This window comes from Emydura macquarii, unplaced genomic scaffold (assembly GCF_026122565.2).
Source record: "Emydura macquarii macquarii isolate MOO-44397 ecotype Brisbane River unplaced genomic scaffold, CSIRO-AGI_Emac_v2 contig_1390, whole genome shotgun sequence".
NCBI classification, from domain to species: Eukaryota; Metazoa; Chordata; order Testudines; family Chelidae; genus Emydura; species Emydura macquarii.
In genome coordinates, this window is record NW_027131527.1 from 22,808,000 (window position 1) to 22,827,124 (window position 19,125).

The following is a 19,125-nucleotide window of genomic DNA, read 5'->3' on the forward strand; positions in this document are numbered from 1 at the left end:
GACAAAATTCAGTAAGCAGGCATTTCAATTTCAAACCTCCAAATATATTAAATTAATAATCTTTGAAAATACTTTGATAGCTTTTGTTATTAATTAAATTGTCTGCCTCTTAAGTAACATAATGTGGTGATACTCATACTTCAAATATGAGTTAAATTAAAACACCCGACATCAAAACAGGATGAACTATCTAATTACTTTTAGAAAAATACTGTTTTGGCGGAAAAATTGCTACAGCAGTGACATTGAACATGTATGGAACATAAACATATGCTGACTTGTACATGTCCCAGTTCAGGAAGGTACTTAAGTACCTTCCTGATCTTAAACATATGAGTAGTCCCACTAACTACACAAAGAGTATATGCTATCATCAACTTCTGTGGCACCTCACCTTTTTCTATCTTTTAATATGAAATTCAAGCTATGAAATTCATTGACAAACTATGCTTTTGGAATTATCACCATAGGACTACTGAATTGCCTTATTTTTGTAGGTTTTAAGATTACCAGAGCACTGGACTTCGGCTCCAAAGGCCTGGGTCCTATTACTCCCCCCCTCCATTGATCTGCTGGGTAACCTTGCCTTTTTGTGCCTCAGTTTTCCCATCTGTAAAATGGGGATAATGATACTGATCTCTGTTTAAAGAGCTTTGAAATTTACTGATAAAAGAACACTGTATAAGAGCTAGGTGGTGGTATTATTATTACTACTACTACTACTCCTTCTCCTCAATGGAAGTTCTGTGCAAGTATGGACTGCTGGATCAGGCCTCCCATCCCTAACTCATACTATTCTGCTTTAGTATTGCAGCACGTTTTGTAACATTACATGTTGATTAGAGAGCAGTGAAGATTTTTGTTTTTATACAGCCTTAATTTGACCTGCAAACTTTTTGTTTGGTTGGTTTGTTTTTAAGGTGTTCTTTCTTGTTTTTTAGATATATAAAGTTGGTCTAACAGGAATTAGGGTGGGGGTGTTTAAGAACTATTTTCATTCATTCACTCATTCGTGTTATTTTTTTGAAATTTGAAATTCAGTACTTGTTTGTCCTTGAAAATCTCTGATCAGTGGAGAACTAGTAAGATTTTAAAAGCCTGAAAGCTGAGTCTCTGAGAGGGAAAGTGATTTTTAATCACTATTTTAAAACTTTGTTTGTAAGCCTCCCAGGACGTTCCTTAAGGGCATGTCTGCACTACAAAATTAAGTTGACTTAAATTAAAGTGGTGTTTCATATGCACACTAGGCTCCTTTTGCCGGTGGTGCACATCCTCATCAGGACTGCTTCCACCAACTTAATTTTGTGGAGCATTGACAGCTGGAGCCTCCCACTTTGGAGCTCACAGCTGGAGTGTGTCGTTTGCTCCTGTTCCACGGGGGCTTCCCTGCCAGCTGCCAGTGGGTGGCCGGCAGGGGAGCCCAACCAAACAGCTGATTGGTGGGCCGACGGGAGCCCCCGCGAAAAAACTGATTGGCAGCCGGCAGGGGAGGTCACCTTCACCTCCACTACTGCCCGAAGAGCTATTCATTGGGGCTCCCCTGCTGGCCCGGGAGCCTGGCAGAACAGCTGATTGGAGGCTAGCCCCCACCCCCTGATCTCAAAGGTGGGGAAACAGCCTCAAAGGCTATGAACTGCAGAGAACTACTGCCCCACCTTTGAGACCCGCATCCGATCCACCACCTGCCAAAAAATGATCTGTGGCTATCCACATCCATATCCGCAGATATAAAGCAGATATCTGCGGATTTGCAGGGCTCTATTGATCCTCACTCTGTGTGGTGGTGTGGCTTACGGCCAATTAACCTTGCACTGGACCCAGTTAACACCCCCACTCCCCATCGCCACATCCATGTGTTTATTAAAGTTGTGGCTTGCTGCTTTAATTCTATCCTTTATCTGTTTCTTCATTTTTCTTTGTATGATGAGCAGTTATTCCATTCATCCCACCCTAATTAGGTGAATATCATTAGAGATAAGATTCTTCTATGAACATAGATTAAACATAAATTTTATACCAGATAATAAAAATATCCATTGCATTAAAAAAGGGAAGTATTCATGTCATAATGAACCATCATGTTTGATGTTGCAGGACATATATGAACATATTCAAATATCTACATTTATGTTATAGAAGTATTTAGGATTGCAGCCAAATATCATTACTCAAGAAGCTATAGTTTACTTTAATAGAAGTTGGATTGGACCCTAAAATACTAACAAATGCAGTGACAGTTATAGTTGTTTGGGTGCTGGTCATTGTGAGTGTTTGTTTTAATAATCTGTGTACATCAATTCAATGTTAATTAAGGTTTGTGTTAATTTACTTATAACCTTAAGTTACGCTTTCTGTTATGGAGGTGTGGGTGGTAGTGACTCCATTGTTAAGGATGAGGATGGAGTTTACCGTATTTTCTAAAATGTTCATACACTGATTGTCTTAAATTGCTATACCACATCAGGTCCAGAGATAGTACAAATTTGGGATCAATGGGTGAAGAGGTTCCTGAAACATCTCGTGTGAAAAATTGCTAATTCTTATAAACTTTTCTTTGCCCTGTGTTAGGTAAAATTGTATAGGCAGGATTCTCATGAAAAATGACATCAATGGACTGTCTCTGATCTCAGCTAGTGAACTGGCTTCACAATGCGATCTTTAAAAAGTTACCGCAGGTTTTTCTTGGTTCTGTAAAGGGGTGCATAAGGCTGATGCAAACCAGAAATCAAAACACAGCATGTCAGTTTCAAAGTGTTCTAAAACTCACAGAAACATTCAGGTAATCTTGAAATGTGGTATACCAGTTGAGGACATGGGATACAGTTTGAGGGATAAATTTGGGTTGATCTGGTCAAGAGGTTCCTGATGTATAGCCCCTGAAGTGACCTGCTTTTACTTTTCAGAGTGCTCCAAAAAGCACATGTGTAGGTAGATTGCCTTGAAAATAGCTACGCCAAGTCAGAGTACAGGGTGCAAATTTGGACTCAATGGGTTAAGGGGTTTCTAGGATGAAGTTCCTCCCTCAAGTCACCTTTAATTTTCAAAGTGCGTGCAGCACTGAAAAGCTGAGAAAGGACATACTCTGTGCATGCCATAGGTACAGAGTGTGAAACTGGACTGGGGAGCTGAGAACAGACATGCTTGATATTATACCACAGGCACAGATTGCTGATTTGGGGAGCTGAAAATAGGCAGGTTCAATGATTCTGTAGGCACATAATAGAGACTGGGTGAGGAGCTGAGATCAGGAAAACTGCTTAGTCTTATGCTCAGCTCAGTATCTCTTCCTGGCTCCTCATGGAAGAGTTCAGTAAGAGAAAGGTTGAATGAATAACCCATCCACCAACTCAGCTGCTTGCTTATGGGGAGTGGTACTGATCTGCAGTGTCAGTGACAATGAGTTCAACTCTCTCCCCTTGATTGACTCATGTGATTAGGTTTATGCAGGTTGCCTCTGTAGATCCAGCTTAAAACTATGGGCAATATCCATTAAAAATATATTCTCTCTGCGCCCCTGAACTCAAGGCAGCTTACGTTGACCTAGCTATGTCCATGTACATGCTACAGCCTTGCTCCCATCAATATAAGTGCCCTATTACACCAACATCATAAATCCACCTCCCCAAGAGGCATAGGGCTTATGTTGGTGTAGTTAGGATGATGCAGTGCTTGCGTAAACACTGCTTTCCTTACATTGGCTGTTGGTTTCCCAGCTGGGCTGCTGCCAGGTCTCCACTCAAAGCCAGGCTGCCACCCAGGCTTCTGGCTTGGGCTGCCCTCTGGGGTCCCAGTTCCCCACAGGGAGCCCTGCTGCCTCCTGGGGTCTCAGTTACCCACTTCTGGCAGGGAGCCTGGCTGCACAGAGGCTCAGAGCCTGACTGCCCACCAGGTTCTGGGTTCCCCACCAGGAGCTCAGCAGCCGGGACTCCAGGTGCATATCTTCCCGCTGGAGGCAAGAACCCTGTGCAGCTTCCCCCTCTGTTTCCGACAGAGAGCTGCACAGAGCTGAGACCCCTGGCTCTCAGCCCCCTACATTACCCCTCTTCAGTCAGTGGAAGTGCTGCTGGTGAGGACACGCACCACTGATGGAGGGTAGTGTGGACATCAGCTACCACAGTAATTACTGCGGTGGCTGTAAGTCAACCTAACCTAGATTGACTTAAGATTGTAGTGCAGACATGCCCTAAAATACACTGATCTTACTGGCCTTTGATGGAGATAGGCAATGTTAGGACTCCCTTTACTCCTGTGGTGGTACTTCCATCTGGTAGCTGAGGTGCTGGAAGGAGTGCTGTAAGCTGCCCCTTCATGACCACTTTATCAGAAAAACAAGGAAAATTTACATTAAAAAAAAACTTTACCATGAAGGTAGGATTTAGGTGCCCAGTGCTCCTCATGTCTTTCTAGAATATGAAAGTTTAATTCCTCTTACAAGGCCCTTATTAGAAGATTAGCATTACAAGAAAAAACAAAACACAAACATTGGAAAACTTTGCTCTCCTGGGATGGCAGTAGAACTGGGAATTTAAAAGTTTCTTTCCCCTCCCTAGTCAAATTTGCCATTTTCTCTGTGTCTGGGACAATTCCAAATCAGCACTCGTGTTCGTATTATCCAGCAGACTCTCACCATGCTTTGTGGGGAACCATTGATCCTTGGGGTCTTGCTGCTGGCTGGCATGGGCTGAGGGAGAAGTAAGATATATGATCTCCCTGAGTGACTCCTTAGGGGAGGGAACCAAAGGGGCAAAATTAAGGTCATATGTGAAGTATCACTTGTATTCTGCACTTTCTGGTTTACCATTGCTTGAGAATTCACTCTCTGGATGGGCACAAAGTGCACGGGGCAGTGCTGAGCATCTATAGCCTGGATTCCTTGTTAATTATGCTTTTTGCATGTTGTTAGTTTTTAATGGTTGTTTGTACAGATGATGTGCCTTCTCTTGAATTGTACTTGACAGTCTTAACTGCAGCTTAAAGATTTTTTTATTTTGAAATGTATTTTAACCACAATTGAGATTTTGCTTATAAAGCACACAAAACCTTATGTTATAAGTAATAAAAATAAATCTCAAAATATATTCCCTCTCTGCAAATAATTGTAGTTCACATGGTGTGGGGAGTGGAGGGAGGAGGCATTAAGTCCAACCTTTATAATTATTTGTTTTCTAAAAGAAATATATAAGTCCCAGATTCCTGGAGTCTTCTGACAATGACTGTATTATTTCTAATGACTCTCTCTTTTAGAATCCTTGGATGAACTGACTAGTTTGATAGTGAAGCTATTTTCAGAAGTAGAGAACAAAAATGTCCCATTACCAGAATTTCCTGAACATCCTTTCCAAGAAGAACATCTTCGGGTGGGTTGTGAGACTTTTTGGTATACGTTCACTGAAGAGTACAGACCTTAACTCTGTTCTCCTACTTTTTCCATGTAGAAGTAACACCAAGGTGTCTATAGACAATGCAGTTTAATCTAGTTAAAGTCATAGTTAAATTGTGCATTTGAATGTGATTGAGAGAAATTGGGAAAGGAGGATTCTGAGTGTTTTGGGTGCTAAGGCATGTAAGTTGAGATTATGATTGTGAATGTTGGGTTGTTTAACTGGTTATTTCCCAAATTTTTAACAATTGTGTTGATACGAAATGCACGAGTACCCTTAACTCAAAGTAAATGTTTCTTTTGTATGGTCTGTGTGTGTATGTAGTGAATAATATGTGTAAGAGTGCATAATATATGCTCCTGAAAAGATAAAATATTGCATTCAGTGGACTGTTTTATTTTTATTTCCAGCAACTTTACAAAGTGGTACCTATTAAGGACATTAGAAATCTTTATGTCACGTTTCCAATACCGGATCTTCAGAAATATTATAAATCAAACCCTGGTCATTACCTTGGTCATCTCATTGGGCATGAAGGTCCAGGAAGTCTTTTATCAGAACTCAAAGCTAAAGGTAGGACCCCTGGAGGTGAACTGTTAAAAGTAGTGCATTAAATATACCATGAAGCCTTGGAGCAATATTTCATATCAGGTTGACCTCTGAGAATTAGAAACTTAAATCTCAAAAATTTAAATAAATTAAATCTTAATTCTGAGGCATTTCTTAGTTATTTTCTTTTCTTTGTTTGGGCACAGTGAGACTCTCCAATACTGAATCTGTTGGATTCCATTGCTATGTGTATTGTGTTGTGTGTCAAAGGTTAGGCATATTGACCTCCCTTTTGCATTGTGTCACTGATGTTGGGGCTAAGGACAACTCCTCAATGTCCGAAAATGTGTGTCTCTGGCCTTTGTTGTTTGGTAACTTTCTGTGCATAACATCATTTTTACTGAAGTTTGGCCAGCTTATTAACTGAAAAATCATTGTACTGAATACCATCTATGACTCCAGTGTATACCACTGAGAGATCCATCATCGCCAGCATACCACTTAATGCCCAAAACACACTGCATAGAAAGATAGACATTGATATTTGCCTTATGGTAATTATACATGTAGCTTTCTCAGATGCAGTATATTGTTCTGTACTTTATGTTGTCCCTTTTCTGGGGCACCATTGATCCTCAAGGGTGATAGAGCCCCTTATTCCTCCTCCTCAAGGGGCTCATTGACCCATCTTAGGACCAATGGGTCCTTGGTTCTGTGTGTGTGGTGCTGCCACCTAGTGGCCAGGTGCGTATACTAATAATCCCTGTGACCTCTGGGATATTACAATTTATCACAATGGGGAATCAAGGACAAACAAAGATAAACAATATTCTATTCCTGGCAAGGATAGGGATAAATTAAAAGAAGAAGAAAGGAGGCAAAAGAGTCAGTAATACCAAATGAATGGGTAATTAACCTGTCCAGCAGCAACAAAATAAATTGCAGGTGTGTGAGATCTTCCTTTGCTGAATCAGAAGGAGCAACAGCTGACCTCTCAGGAAAACCTGGATGTTGCAAGCAGTGATAATATGAGGGCATTATTGATCTATTATCTGTTGTATGGCAATAGATGAATGTGAGGAGGTCCTCACTGGTATCTTCACCAACTGTCCTATTGACAGTTATGACTTCTGTGCAGGATTTTAGAGGGACCCATTCCTTTCTATAGCTTGAGTCAATAGACTGGCAGGCCAGGCATTTCTCTTTGAGTGTGTGTGACTCAATCTTCCGCATATTTGCAGTTGTGTGTGTCCCAGGAATGTGCAGGTTCCTGATGAGATCTTTGCCTTCTGTGTGTAATTCTTGGTCTCTGGCTTGGCAGTCATAGAATGCTTTGTTGCTATGATTGTTCTGTTGTGCAGCAGAAGTGGCCTGGTAGTATGCCTCTTGAAGTTGTTCTTTCAAATGGGTTTGCTTATTGAAAGTATATCTAGGGATCCACCAGCAGAAATGCTGCCCCCCCCCCCAAAAAAAAAAAAAAAAAAAAAAAAAAAAAGATTCACAGGCAGATACCTTAGCTTCTAATGTTTGGCTCATAAGCTGAGTGTCCAATGGCTTCATTATGCCTATAATTTTAGGTATATAAAAGATGAGACACATTGACTCCAATTATGTTTCTGATGAGTCCTATGTACCCAGCGTGTTTTAATAATGTGCAGTTGAACCTCGCCATCTGAAGGTCTCCCTGTGGAGGATAAGGGATAGTTCTAGGGTTGTTTGTTTAACCTTACTAGGTGTACCAGCTCTTGATGAGGCAACTTTCAAAATTACATCCTTGGTCTGTGTGGATACTTGCAAGTAACCCGTAATGCACGAAGGACTTTTCCTACAAAAATTGGCAACAGTGGATGCAAGTTGATCTCTTGTGGGGTAAGCTTTGGACATACCTTGTGAAGTGGTCAGTGATGACCAAAGTATTCCCAATATTCTTAGTCTGTCTCCAAAGAGAGAATCTATACAGACTAGATCCACTGGTCCTTCACTAGTAATAGTGTTCTTTTATCTCTAACACCAAAACATCCTTCAATCCTGGATCTGTCCTCTGAGCACTCGAATATTGGATTTAGTCAGTTGTCGTAGGGAAGCTATGTACAGGCTAGCGAAGTAAGCATATGCATGAAGAACAGCTTCTGGTTATGCCCCCAACTGGCCAAAGTTATGTCCTGTGTTGGCAGTTGTGGGCTGCCTCTTAAAGACTACTGTCTGGCACATGGCCCTCACTTCACATGGGGAGACATCAGTTCAGACTAGTCACCTTTCTCAGGCAGTTCTGTATGTGGTCTACATGACAGTATGCCTTCACCAATTTTTATTCACCCAGGATGGTTCTTCAGGCTAAAAGCACATGCTGCTAAGTCAGACGTGCAACTTCATCCTGTTGCATGCAGTTTTGCGCTAGTGAGCACATGATCAGTGGCTTATCTCTTCTGACTTGGAATGTCACCCCATAGAGCTAGTTAGGAAACTTTTTTCTACCACTGCTCACTTGAGCACAAGGATTTCCATCTTGTGAGCAGGATGCCATTGGTCAGAGTCCAACAGTCCTCAGCTAGAAAATGGCTCCACATTATTACGCTTCTGGATGCTCTTGGTAAAGCACATCTTCATGCCCACCAAGACTGGCATCTGTGTGTAAGGCTTATCAGGATAGGCTAATACTGGAGCATTAGTCGAATGGTAGATGCTCCCTTTGAAGGCTTGTTTATAGTGTGCATCCCATTGAAAACCAAAGGATTCAGACACACAGTAATACACCCTGTCAGGTGACTTCTTGATAGTTTACCCACCCACTTGAAGAAAAGGGAAGCTCTGCATCAGACAGCTAAGTGGCATTACCACAGTGGAGTAAGTAAATGACTCCATCTCTCTTCACGGTGCCTGGTATATGTGCCAATGAGTTTTTGATGGCTCCTGAGTCTGATGTGTGAGTAACAGTCCCATCCACAGGTAGGGCACACCCACGTACTAGCAGTGCTCTGAATCTGAGCAGCAGATTCTTTCCTTCTCTGATGCCAGTCATCACAAAGCTTAATCCAGTCCGCCTTGCAACATCTCATTCCATCTACAAGCTGACTCCATCAACCAGAGTGGCCTTTTGCACTCCTTTCCTAATCATCCTCAGAGAGTCCAAAGGCTATTAAGTAATCTTTTCAAGCATCCTGAAATCTGCACAATGGTCTGTCTCTCTTTCTAGACACTTCAGAGTACAGCGTACTTTTCAGGATCCTGTAATCCGGCATTCACTTAACATGTCCAAGCCACTTGAGTCTTTTTTTCTCACTAATCAACGTTCCCATAAGTGACATACCAGCACAATTAAACACTTCCATATTTGTCATCCTGTCCTGCCATCTTATTCAAAGAATTTTATGTAAGCATCTGATATGAAAGGTATTTAGTCTTTTGGTATGTTTGGAGTAAGTTGTCCATGTTTCTGAGTCATATAAATGAGTAGATAAAACACATATCTCATAAATGCAGATTTTCACTTTAGTTGACAACTGGTTATTGTTCCATGCTCTGTCTTACAAAAGACCAAAGTTCCTGGCTGCTTTGCCGATTCTGAGCGCAGCATCAAGATCTACATGGCTGGTAACGAAGAGCCAAGGTAGCAAAATTGGTCAATAATATCCAGATATCACCTTAGATGGTACTCGTCTGGAACTAGTTCTGAAGAGACTTGGTGTATGATAGGTCTTCTTCAAGCTTATTGCTAGCCCAAAGATTTTTCATGAATCAGAGAACTTGGTAATAAGATATGGAAGTAAATATTAAACAATGTGGGAGCCAGTACATAGCCCTGCTTTACTCCATTGTTGATGTTAAACAAATCAGACTCTTGGTTTTCATACCTTACAGTTGCCTTCATGCCATCCTTTAAGAATTTCACAAAGTTTAGCAATATAGGTGGATAACCAAGCTTCTTCATGACAATGTAAAGCCCTGACCAACTAAACGTGTCAAAGGCTTTAGTTAAATCTATAAAAGCCATGTACAACGGAATACGCTTCTCTCTACACTTTTCCTGCAGTTGTCTTACAGAGAAAACCATGTCTATGGTGGACCTTTCTGAGGGGAAGCCATACTGGCTCTCAGGATAGCGTGTCTCAAATAATATTTGAAGTCTAAGTAAAAATAAATATGGCTTAAGATTTTTCCTGCGATGTTAAGAAGAGAGATACTCCTGTAGCTATTACAATCACTTCCGTCTCCTTTGTTTTTATAGAGTTGGATGAAATGAGCATCCTTAAAATCTTGCGGAACAGTTTCTTCCTTCCAGCAGAGTAAACAATACCTCATGCAATCTTTGCAGCTAGTCTTTGTTTGCACATCAGTAGATTTCAGCAGATAAACAGTCAGATCTTGAAACTTTGTTGTTGGGAATCTTTTTGATTCTTTGTTAAAGTTCTTCTTGTGTAGGTTTGGCATCCAGCGAAGTCATAACTTCAAACCCAGGCAATTTGTCTAACATACGTTGATCTACTACAGACTCCCTTGCGTATTTCATTCTGTAGTGCTCAATCCACCTCTCCAGTTGCTTCCTTCTATCAGTTACAATATATTGCCATCCAGATCTTTCAGTGGAACTGTCTTTGTTCTTTATTGGCCCAATAGCCTTTCTAATGCCCTCATACAACCATCTACTGTCACCTGCGTCAGCCCTCTGTTGGATGCTGCTGCAGAGACCCAACCAGAATTCTTGAGCACACCTTCTGGAAGCTATTTGAACAACCTTACAAGCTTCTCTTAGGTTGTTAAGTGAACCAGGACTATGAGTAGACTTGTAGATGATCAGGGCTGATCTTTTCCTCTCAATGAGTGACAGCAGTATTTCCGAATGGTCTATGAACAAACTGACTTTTTTCTTAGCACTCCTTCCAAAACTCTTCATTGCCACATTGTAGATCTTGTCTTCAGGATTTCCCATGCATCTGAAGTGGATTCATTCATTCTGGCTGTCTTTGCTACTTCATTAAAAAGCCATTTCTTGACAGGATAATTGATTCGACACAAGTCAATATGAGGTTGTATGGCAGTTTTTTTTTTTTTATGGTGGATATTCTTAGCTTGAAATTTCACTTTGCAGCAGACGAGAGTGGTGTGTGTCACATTCTTTGCTTTGGAAGGATCATGAATGCAAAACGTCTTTCAAATATGTACGTCTTGTCAGTACCAACTCCAGCTGATGCCAGTGCTTGAACCTCGGATGTCTCCATGATCATTTTTTGATGTTACCAGCAAAGAAGGTGTTGCTCATTGATAAGCCTTGACTGGCCTAGACCTTGAGAACTCTGACCATTGTCATTCATATGTCCAATGACATGCCTACCCAGAATCCCAGGCCGTATCTCAGCATTGGACCCAATTCTTGCATTGTAGTCTCCAAGTACTAGGATGGGTTCCTTTCATAGAATCTTACTGATCAGGTCTTCCAGCTGTTGATAAAAGCCGTCCTTCTCCTCATCACTAGCCTGCAGAGTTGGAGACTAGACGCTGACGAGGTTGATGAATCCTTTCTGTAAACTAACTCAAAGTTTCATCATATGTATGGACATTGCAGTTGGAGCTTCACACGATGACATAAGATCATTTCTGTTAGCAAAACCTATACCATACTCTCTCCTTACTCTTTAAGGTTTGCCATGCCAGTAAATGGTGTAGTCCCTCTCCCTTATAAAGCCTTTGCATGCAAGTTCTTTGATGCAAATGTTTTTTTAGAGTGCGTATTGTGTGTATAAATTACTATAACCAAAACATTCAGAGAAGTAGCAAAAATCAACACAAACTTTTTTTTTCCAATATGTTTTCCCCTTGATTTCCTAGGCTGGGTAAATACTCTGGTTGGAGGACAGAAAGAAGGTGCTAGAGGTTTCATGTTCTTCATCATTAACGTGGACCTGACTGAGGAAGGGCTTTGTAAGTGAAGAACTGTTTTTTCAATCTCCTCTGTTAGAAAGCAAGATGCATTTTGAGTTTTATTCTCTTATCCAAAGAGTCTAATTAGATTAATAACTTACAAGCTGATACATTTCTGTGCACTGACTGTGCCCTGTGAAAGGGTTCTGGACATTGATCCATTTAATAAGTTGACAGTCATATTGTTTACCAAGGAGTAAGACATCGACTGTAAATGAGTGTATTGAATAAGACAATTTCATAAAAGAAATGTTTGATATTACTTTCTCCCCAGATATCATAAGCTGTTACATGCTAGTTGGTTCATACCATATGAATGTGTATTTAAATGATGATAATTAATAATGATGAAATAATAATGATTATACACACACAGAAAAATTAACATGTTCAAAGCACTATAGAAAATAAGGCTCTGACTCAATAAGGCAATGGTTCTAACTGGGGATCACACGGGGCCATGAACCATTTCAGGGGGGCCATGGGTCACTGCAGCTGAAGCCTGGAGCCCAGAGTTGTAGGACTGAAACCTCGAGCCCCAGCACCTGCCTCTGGTCTGAATCCTGGAGTCCTGGTGTCCCCAGAATGGGGCAATACCAGGAGCAGCCCCAACCCCATCCACTCCCCCGTCTGCTGGCTAGGTCAGAGGCTGGGCAGTGCGGAGTGGCTGCTGCTTTGGCTGGTGCTATGGAACAGGCAGTCACGATGCTTTCCTGTTGCTGGTGCCCAGGCTTGAGGCTGCTCCTCAGCTCCCAGCCGCTTTTGACTGCTCACGCAGCTGGTAAGAGCTGCCTGGGTGGAGGGACCCAGCTCCGGGGCTGGCAGAGCCCTCAGAGAGCAGCAGCCGTGTGGGGCCCTCCCCTGACACACAGCCTCTAGCTACCTCTTTCCCTGTATCCTGAGCTACACCCCTCACTTTACACAGCCCCTAGGCCCTAGCTACCCGTCTCCCTGCACCCTGAGCTTAGCCCTAGTACTTTCTGTCTGCACCCTGAGCGGTTTTCAAACGTTTTGAGCTGAACCTTCTCCTTTGAGTGAGTTATGATTTTTGGTTGTGCCTCTATCTGCCCTCCACCACCCCAACAGGCTGGCATGTCAGTGGGGCCTCAGAAAGAAAAAGGTTGAGAACCCCTGCAATAAGGTGCTTAAATACCTGCCTCATTCAAGCATGTGAATGGTCAGATTGACTTTTGCCCTGGGACTGTGCACATACTTAAATACCTTGCTGAATCAAGGCCTAATTAACCAAGGCTGAAAACGTCACAATTATTTTAGTCTATATTTTCAGTAAAAGAGAAAAAAAATGTTTTTAATATGCAGAATGCAAGGAATTCTTCTTAAGTGCATAATCTTTGTTTTTCAGTGCATGTTGAAGATATAATTTTGCACATGTTCCAGTATATTCAAAAACTGCGTACAGAAGGACCTCAAGAATGGGTTTTTCAAGAATGCAAGGTACAGTAGCTTTACATTATAATGGCAACTCTCTCTGAATCTGTTTTTATAGATAGAATTTGAATGTTAGAGAACCAAACTCCATGGCTATGCAAGCCACCTTTAATAACCGCAATGGAATTTCTTTCTTAATTCTACAGAAATATTTTTCATGACACTATTGTTAAAAAATAAAGCAGAGCCTTATACTTTGAATACACCAGTATTTTTAATATGAATACAAAATGTTATTTCTGAGCCAGATGAATGGTTTAGCTCATGGCCCTACCTTTTGTGGCTGCATACAGGTTAAAGGAGATTACACGCCCCTGTCAATACCCTTGCCTGGCCTTCCTCCATCTCCATTGCAGGTGCAGGAGGAAAACAAACTGCACATCTGGTATAGTTGGTTGGTGGACGGGGAATGGATGGGACCTTTGCTCCACCATTCTTCCCCATGCACCAACTGGCACAATTCTGTTGGCCCACGCATGTAGGGGGTTAGTATTACTTACTACCTTGTGGTGCAAGAGCTGAGATTACTTAATTGGGCTCCTCCTAGGGCAATACAGCTATATCCTGCACCTTATACAGAACTAATTATTAAAGTGCAATCTAGTTCTGTGTGATTATGTGTGCATACATAGCAAACTTTTAAAGTTTTTTATTAATATTCAGTAATAAAATTTCATTTCACATGATGGTGTGAAATGTAATACAGTCCCTTACTCATAAGAATGGCTCCATTGGTTCACTGGAATTACTCATTGGGTTACTTACGCAAGTAAAAGTTGCAGGATCTGGCTCTTAGTTATATCCTGTTAAACTTAGTAACTAGTAATAGTATTTTTGGTTAAAATGTCAAATGTTACATTTTCATGTCTCATTTGGCTAAATATATGCAAGTATAGATTTTTATATGACTTCTATATTCGAGAAAGCAGTAACTTTGTTGATGTCCCCTTTCCAGTCTGCTAAGTAAATTATTATATCAGGTATAGAATGGTTAATTCTATCCTTAAATCCTCCCTTGATTTACATATGGAGGTTTTGCAGCTCTTGGGCCCTAACCAATAACATTCAATAAATCCTGGAAAACCAGAAGAAGATTCTTGTTGCAAACTTCTCTCCCCAGTCAGCTCTACTTGTCAGCTACTAGCCTTTAATCTTGTCACCTTTCTGTTCTTTATCCTCCTCAAGCTGAACTGCTTTTTGAAGCATTTGAATGTAATAGTTGGCATCACTGGAGCCTTTACTTTCTAAAGAAGTAGTCACCTAGTGATACAAAATAACAAGGGATTTTCAGTTATTGGATGATAGATGTTTTGCTGTACATGACTGTACAAGAAAAGATAATACACTGATTCATTTAGTTATTTAAATTGATAAGCAACTGACAGACATTTGATCAAATGTCCAGTCCTTATATTCAGGTTTTTGACCAAATGACTAGCGTGACAGTGACTGTAAAATGTATAAAGCAAACTTTTGTTGTTCTTACAAAGTAGAAAATAGCTTTCCTGTGCATAATTTGATTTAATTTTTTCTTTTAGGATCTAAATGCCGTGGCTTTCAGATTTAAAGATAAAGAACGACCACGGGGTTATACATCAAAGCTTGGAGGGATTTTGCATGTAAGTAAAGCATTTGTACTTTGGGCAGTATCTGAATGGAAAGAAATATGTTACTATCTTCTACAAGTGGTGGTTCCTATGTGTATTCCACACGTGGGTATGCATGTGCACCATGCATCTGAGTCTGGAATCTTTTTACAAGCAGTGTCAGTTGGTCCTTACATGTGCTGAAGTTCTTCTCGTGCTCTGAACCAAAGGCATAAAGGGTGGTGGAGGCAGACACCTCTCCACTTCTTTCCACTGCAGGGTTTGAGCTGGAATATTTGGTGTTCTCAGCTCCTTTCTACTGCATCATAGCTCTAAGTATATTGTATATAGTTGGTTTTTAAAAGTTTAGTAGTTTTTATAGTATAGTATAACATAGTATAGTTAGTATTTTCACCCCCTTTCTTCCCCACCTGGCGAATTCCATCCCCTACCCCCATCCCAACCCCCAAAAAGTCTGGGATTATGCCCAGGTTCCAAAAACTCCGTTTCCTGCCCTTACTCTTTCTGTGAGCAAAAAAACATCAACACTACCTCTGCTGCCTAGGTGAGGCTTGGATCGCTACCAAGTGCATCGTCTGCTGCTTAGAGAGAGCTACAGCGCATGTGTGGGCCAACGGACATTGCTTGCTTTAAAAAAAAAAAAAAAAAGTTATTTCTGGACTCAGGCATGTGGTGCACATGTGTACCCACATGCAGAATACAGATAGGGATATCTTGAACTTCCAGTTACAGATAAGTAACCTCAATATTTTAACTTTTGAAATTATGCTGCATAAGAACTATAATAGATATTTGAAAAGGTCTTTATTTTTATACCACTGGAATTTGTAATTTGTGAAGGAAATATTTTTGCCTTAATGACTTCCATAGATAACAGCTGAAGAGATGAGAATTGCTTCTCTTGGTCCCTGCCATTTTATATTTCCCGGTTGGGTAGAACTAGTACAACATTGCATTCTAGAAGGAGTGTGTTCTGATTACATTTTGATTTATTTTTTAATGGAAACATTTATATCAATAGATTTGTGAAAACTCAATAGAAAAACTTTTTCCTATAATATCTCAATTTTTGTGACTAAATTAGCTCAGTGTCCTGTTTTAAAAATGGTATTGTTATTTATTGAGAACAGAAGATTAGCCATAGATGGATCATTCAGGCAATTCTTCTCTGGGATGCTATCTCTGATTGTGCCTAGTGTAAATGCATAAAATCCTGATGAGAAATACTGTACCATGTAGGGATTTCTAATTGCTTTTAATAATAGGATTTTAATGATTGTACATAAAACAGCTCAGGAAATTGCTAGCAGACTCTAGAGAGCAAGGGTTTAATTTGAGTACCAGGCTTTTCCTTTGCCACCTTTTTAATTGTAAATGGTAAGTTTGATTCTGCCTATCACTGGCCACAAATTAGTGGAAAATTACATTTGTTTTCTTGGCATTGGTGATTAATATGGTATGAAACTAAAAGACTGACTTAAACCAATCTGATCACCATACTTCAGTTACTCTGCTGCCCTCTGGTGTTTCAAGGTATACTATCTATTTAGCATAACTTAGAGATCATCGTGTAGTTTATTAATTATCATATTTAGTATGATTAAAAATAATTACATATTTATCAAATGGAGATGCAAAGGGTTTTATTTATTCAGCAAAACAGAGCTTTCTAAAAGCAAACTTTTAAAAGTAAACTTTGGGCTGGGATAACCGATTATAGTTAAGATCTTGCTGTCAGATTGTTTCCTATTTGTCCTTCCTTGTGCATGATGTTTTCTATGAAGCTGTTCTCTAATGCAGAATTTCTAAGATCGAAGATTGCAGTGCAAAATAGGGTTACCAGATTGTTTGTTTAAAAGGGTCACATGATGGTTCCTGCAGCTCTCGTCCTATAGAGTTGGCAGGGCTTCACTTCCCACTTTGCGCATTGCAATCTGCAGGACTGAAGCACCACTCAGATTTGGCCCAGCTGCCCCTCTGCCATGATGATGGGGGACTGCATGGGCTAAATTTGAGTGATCCCATACACCAGGTCACAGCGCCCCACTCACAAATTTGGCCCAGCTGGCCTCCTGTTAGGAGGATGGAGTCAAACCTGAGCAGCATGTGAGCAACTCTGCAAGTTGGAACATGCAGAGAGGGGAGCTGAGCCCAGTCAGCCCTCTGGGACTGGAGCCTCAGAAACCACTGCTGCAGGGTTATTGTGGGGCAGGTTCATCAATCCCCCTCTCCCTCCAAAATTTCTACCTCCTCCCGAGGGGCCAGGGCCTGATACCTCCTCTAGGACATCCTGCTACTCACCCTGGGGACAGAACTCAACCCTCCCCAGACTATTTACTGGCTCGCGACAGGCCATCAACATTTACAAGTAGGTCCTGAGCCCAAAAAGGTTGGGATGAAAAATACTACTATACTGGTAGCAACCCCTCAATTTAGGCTGCCTAACTCTTCCCTTCTAAAACATTCTTGTAACCTTTTATTTGAGAAGCTCTCACCCTCATTGTTTGCATGAGACTTTTGATAACTGACAGCGGGTTGGCCCTCAGATTATAGAAGTGTCTTTTTGTTGCTGTTTAGAATTGGGCATAATAGTCTGTTTTTGCTTTCTTACTTTTTAAAAAACCTGAAAAATTGCATATAAAACTATGTTGAAAGAGTGGTTTTTTTAGGTAGCAAAGTCAAGCACTCAAAAGTTAATAAATGCCAGATTTATAGTTATCTGTCAGACTGAATTCTGTCCCCTTATGTGTCTGTATTATTGTACAGTTTTTAATTACATGATGACATCCTATTTTTTTCCCCACACAACCCCTTTCTTATTCAGTGCACAGGACAGACAGACAAAGGGACAAAATTAAAATTGCACAAAAAACATAAACCTGACGTTTCATACCTTTTGAATGCTTTATTCTGAAACGTAAAATAGATAACGTTTTTGTGTGTAATTTTATAAATCTAAATTATCATCGTTGTTGTTATGCTGAGCCAGATTCAGTTTGCTGCATAGCTCAAAAACTCAATATGATTTTTCCAGATAAGCAGTCTTTTGCTCTCACACACCAATATACATATAACCCCACAAACATGCAGGACAACTAGCTTAATTGACTGCAAGTGTGGGATGGAGCGAGATTCAAATTATATTTTCAGGTGTAGCACTCAAGATACTATAGTGATTAGAACCATAAAAATACCTGTATAGATGGAAGAACAATGTGTACTATGTATCTGAGATTGAAATCTGATGTGCTATTTTATATTTTCACTACAGTCTTAGGCAGAGGGCCCAGTTCACCTCTTTGCTGGCAAAACCCAGGTTTTTGGGCCCCTTGCAGCAGAAAGTGCGCCAGGAATGCAGGATGCAGTGGTACAAGTCATTTGCAAATCCTGCTTCTCTGAAAAGGCTTAGCACTAATGGCACAGTCAGAAATTAGGCAGGCCCTCCTTGACAGATAGCAGGGCCATAGCCAGGATGTCTAGGAGATGCACTGATTTCAGTAGATCCCCAGTTTCCATCATTAGGCAGCGATAGAGACCTCAGCAGAAAATACAGGGGCCATTGTGGTGATCACTCTCTCTGGCAGAAGCACCAGGGACTGAATGGGGGACTTCAGACCTAAACACACATGCTTCTACACCTTGAGCTAAAGAGCAATGTTTCTGTGCCTGGGGGCTGTAACAACTCGTATTCATATAGGCACAGAGGTGTAGCAGTATCACATACTCACCTGGTGGAATCCTTGCAATAGCTTGCCTGCCTTCCCCAGTTTGAATCCTAATTTCAGCATTGCTGCCTGCAGGGGTTGTTATTTCCATTTGGCCCATTGAACACAGTCCAAAAATATACTTTGCTTACAAATCTAGATTACACTGTAGAATCTTAGGGAAAATGATTATATAACTTGATTCCTAAAGAAATATTTGAAAAAACCAAATTACTGTATCAACATATATCATGTTCTTAGATAATGGAGATGTTCTTTCCTTTGAAAATTGGCTAAATTACAGTTATAAGGATCATTTTAGAGTTCTGAAACTTGAATTCTTGAGAGATTTTTTTTATGCACATTTACTGACTGCTTGCTGCTTTTAAGTTTAAAAATATCCTCCAGGGGTCACTATTTTCCCATGTTATTTTTACTTCTTTTTATATTAATTGACATTATAGTTAGGATGGATGGCTTTTTAGATTACCATATAATATATGCTGAACCTAAGATAAA

The 19,125-nt window shown here is 40.6% G+C and overlaps 1 protein-coding gene across 4 annotated transcripts in view; it reads left to right on the forward strand.

The window, feature by feature from the left end:
• Positions 1–19,125, forward strand: part of IDE (insulin degrading enzyme) — a 106,535-nt gene that overhangs the window by 37,036 nt on the left and 50,374 nt on the right. For all 4 annotated transcript variants that reach the window (XM_067552877.1, XM_067552876.1, XM_067552874.1 and 1 more), the window contains exons 6-10: positions 5,245–5,357; positions 5,792–5,954; positions 11,754–11,846; positions 13,210–13,301; positions 14,834–14,914. In XM_067552877.1, the coding sequence (XP_067408978.1) occupies positions 5,245–5,357; positions 5,792–5,954; positions 11,754–11,846; positions 13,210–13,301; positions 14,834–14,914 (542 nt within the window). The remainder of the gene's footprint in view (positions 1–5,244; positions 5,358–5,791; positions 5,955–11,753; positions 11,847–13,209; positions 13,302–14,833; positions 14,915–19,125) is intronic.